General features: G+C 35.5%; 1 protein-coding gene across 1 annotated transcript; it reads right to left on the bottom strand.

Moving 5' to 3' along the window:
• Positions 1 to 1,180: 1,180 nt before the first annotated feature.
• Positions 1,181 to 2,810, bottom strand: LOC111917427 (vesicle-associated membrane protein 711). The gene is made up of 4 exons (XM_023913115.3): positions 2,367 to 2,810; positions 1,912 to 2,102; positions 1,656 to 1,819; positions 1,181 to 1,560 (listed from the first exon to the last, which is right to left on the bottom strand). Exons 1-4 carry the CDS (start codon positions 2,581 to 2,583, stop codon positions 1,470 to 1,472), a joined length of 663 nt encoding a protein of 220 aa, XP_023768883.1. The 5' UTR covers positions 2,584 to 2,810; the 3' UTR covers positions 1,181 to 1,469.
• Positions 2,811 to 3,037: the final 227 nt, after the last annotated feature.

Below are 3,037 nucleotides of genomic sequence, written 5' to 3'. Positions count from 1 at the left end.
CCTTCATCGCTAAGGTGGTGAAGGAAGGCATGGAGGCTAACGATCAGATACAAACGAAGCATTTCTAAGCTCTGCCACCGTTAAAATCTTACCTGGGCCTTCCATACAATTAAAATCTTACTCTGACATCGATTGAAGCTCCGGTAAACTATAGATCATTGGTCATTTGTTTATTTGATATATGCCCCTTCTCCTTACTCTGCCCTTTCATTTATGTTTCAATTTTCATTTTCCCCACCTAGGATTTGTTCAGAAATTGATGATTCCTCCATGGAATCACCTATTACTGTGTTATCTTGAGTTGACAACATTAAAGTCTGTTGATGTGTTTGTAAGGAATGGAGCAGGTCTTGATTGGTGATGCTGAGAATTGGTAAAGTCCCGTGAATTTAATGATCTGTTAATTAGAGATTATGCCTTGTTGGTGAATTTAAAGGGGTGTTATAGGAAGAATTGTTGGTAAACCCAAATTTGTCTTTGAAATTGACAGGAGGTGATAACCGGTGGTGGTTGTGGTGTTGCCGGAAAAATGAAGGTGCGATGAATGGAGATAGGGTTGGGACCAAATCCGATTGAGAGAGAGTGTGTGTGTCAGATTTTTTATTTTCAATTAAAGTTTAAAAATAAATATGAAAAAATACAAAAAAAAAAAAAAGGACAATACGGTCATTACAAGTGCTTTATGGACCAAATTCACAGGAAATTAATGATTTTAGGACTAAAACCAAAGAAAATTCTCGATTTTGGACCATCCATGCAAGTTAAAAACTTTTTGAACCCTATCCAAAGATTTTTGAATACCAGAGGGACCAATTTTTGAATACCAGAGGGACCAATTTTGCAGTTTTGTCCAATAAAAACGTCTTCAGTCCCTCAACTTGTAAATATTGGTTTTGCTCCGTTGAGACTTTTCAATAAAATCATAGATTTTGTTACATACGTGAGTAGACGATTTGCCCAAAGAAAGGAAAGGCACGGACCCTTTTGACCCGGATTACAATATGGTTATGAATTATGATCTGAAGTACATATAATCGTCCCTATCCTTCTTTGATCACCAGATGTTTTGTTATATTTCTAAACTGGTTGTAATACTTTTGAGAGTTTTTGAGTTTATAGAATCGTTTATGTTCTTTGTTACAAAATAGTCTAACTCATATGTTAAGCAACATCCAACATCTGCCAAAACCCAAACAAAGAATTTTTCATATATAATTCTCACATATACATTCAGTTATGGAAGACTAACGAACCTGAATAACATTCAAGAATCACCATAACAAACATTTCACACATATATGCAAGAAAGTTCTCAAAGGATGAAAAAATTGAGCATCTTCACTCATAAACACCAAGAAGAACATTCACATGATTAAAAACTCGATACAGGTTGTCAAAGCAATCATTTCATTTGAACTACAAACCTATCTTTGATCCACCCATATCTCCTTTTTTAGTAGAAAAAGTTGTTATGTTAAACAAGCAGGAAGTGTAAGCCCATGACAAGCAAATGCAACCACAACATATACAACCACCAGTAGAAGAAATATCAAAGCAAACCTGCAATTTGGATTTTGGAATCCAATATTAAGTTAGCAATGCAATAAAGTAATTGTGTAAATAATAAAGAAGTTGATGAGAGAAAGAGAAGTTACATGAGCTTGACATTTCTCCACCAAATTGAATTCCTGAATTTTCTAGATTGCTTTTTAAAGCGAAAAGTATTACTTTGCATAGTGGCAGTTTTATCAACAAGTAGCTCCAATCGATCACCTCTCTCTAGAACTTTGTCAATGTTCTGTATCATGACTGTGCGCACCTGTTTACAAAACCATAATCAACAATTGTAATCTAAAATATATGAAGAAATGATTAAAAATGTATGATTTGTAAGAAGAAGAAGAAGCTGACCTGGCTCATTTCACCTTTTATACGGTTTATCCTATCTGCATTAGGATCATTTGAGTAATACTCCATTTGTTGGTTAAGAACCCTTGAAAATTCATCATTCATGCCATAAGCCTGGGCTGATAATACTGCTCGACCATAAGTCCTCACAAATTTTTGATGAATGTCTTCAAGAAAAGCAAAAGGAATCCTTCCTGCAAAAAATAATGTATCAGATGCTTTGTCCATATTCTCCAAATCATCAAGTGACTTGTTCAAGCAAAAACCAAACAAACATTTAGAGTGTTCAACAATGTTACTTTGAAATTCCAACTTTTGTAACATAATTTTCTATGATCAAAGATCTATGGAAGAAATTCAATTTACACGCGAAACTAACAATTCCGGAACAATTGCATGACTTTAAATTGAACGGAAAAAAACACATATGAATTCTAAGAGGATGATGTTTAGCTTACTTCCGGCGACGTCGTCGGCCATACAGAGAACCGTGAGCCCATCAGTACGCTTAACATGAAAAATATACCGATCTTGCGAGTACGAAACATTCAGATCATTATTTCCCGGGATTTTCTCGAGAACTTGCCTCGCAATCGTGCTCGCGTTCGTCTGCGAGCTATTGAATTCCGCCAACGCCACAGATCCTCTCGCCACCAATGCGTAAAGAATTGTCATTCTCCGTCAATAGCCCTAACTCTCCTCTCGATCTAAACAATGATCCAACTGTAACCGAGAGAAAAATTAGGGCTTTTGGGAGGAATTAGATTGTTATGAAATGGATTTGGAGAGGGTGGGAGGGGATCGGAAGTAGACGAAGGCTAGGGTTTCAACATGTAAATATTGATTTTGCTCCGTTGGGACCCCTTCATGGTTGGCATCCATCTTCGGTTCCGAGCTTTATGAACCTAGGGGTGTTTCGCATTTCTTTTTAAGTTTGAATAGTTCTTTTTTGTGAAAAAAAAAACTTGATTTTATGAACCTAGGGGTGTTTCGCATTTGTTTTTAAGTTTGAATAGTTCTTTTTTGTGAAAAAAAAAAAAAAAAAAAACTTGACTTTAACTTAAAAGTCAGAAATCAATCTTAAAAAGTGTTTGTAAACAAATCGAAATGTTCTTTCGTTTAAGTTAGT

The sequence above is a fragment of the Lactuca sativa genome, chromosome 1 (assembly GCF_002870075.4).
Source record: "Lactuca sativa cultivar Salinas chromosome 1, Lsat_Salinas_v11, whole genome shotgun sequence".
Lineage (NCBI taxonomy): Eukaryota > Viridiplantae > Streptophyta > Magnoliopsida > Asterales > Asteraceae > Lactuca > Lactuca sativa.
This window is presented reverse-complemented; position numbering and strand designations above follow the sequence as displayed.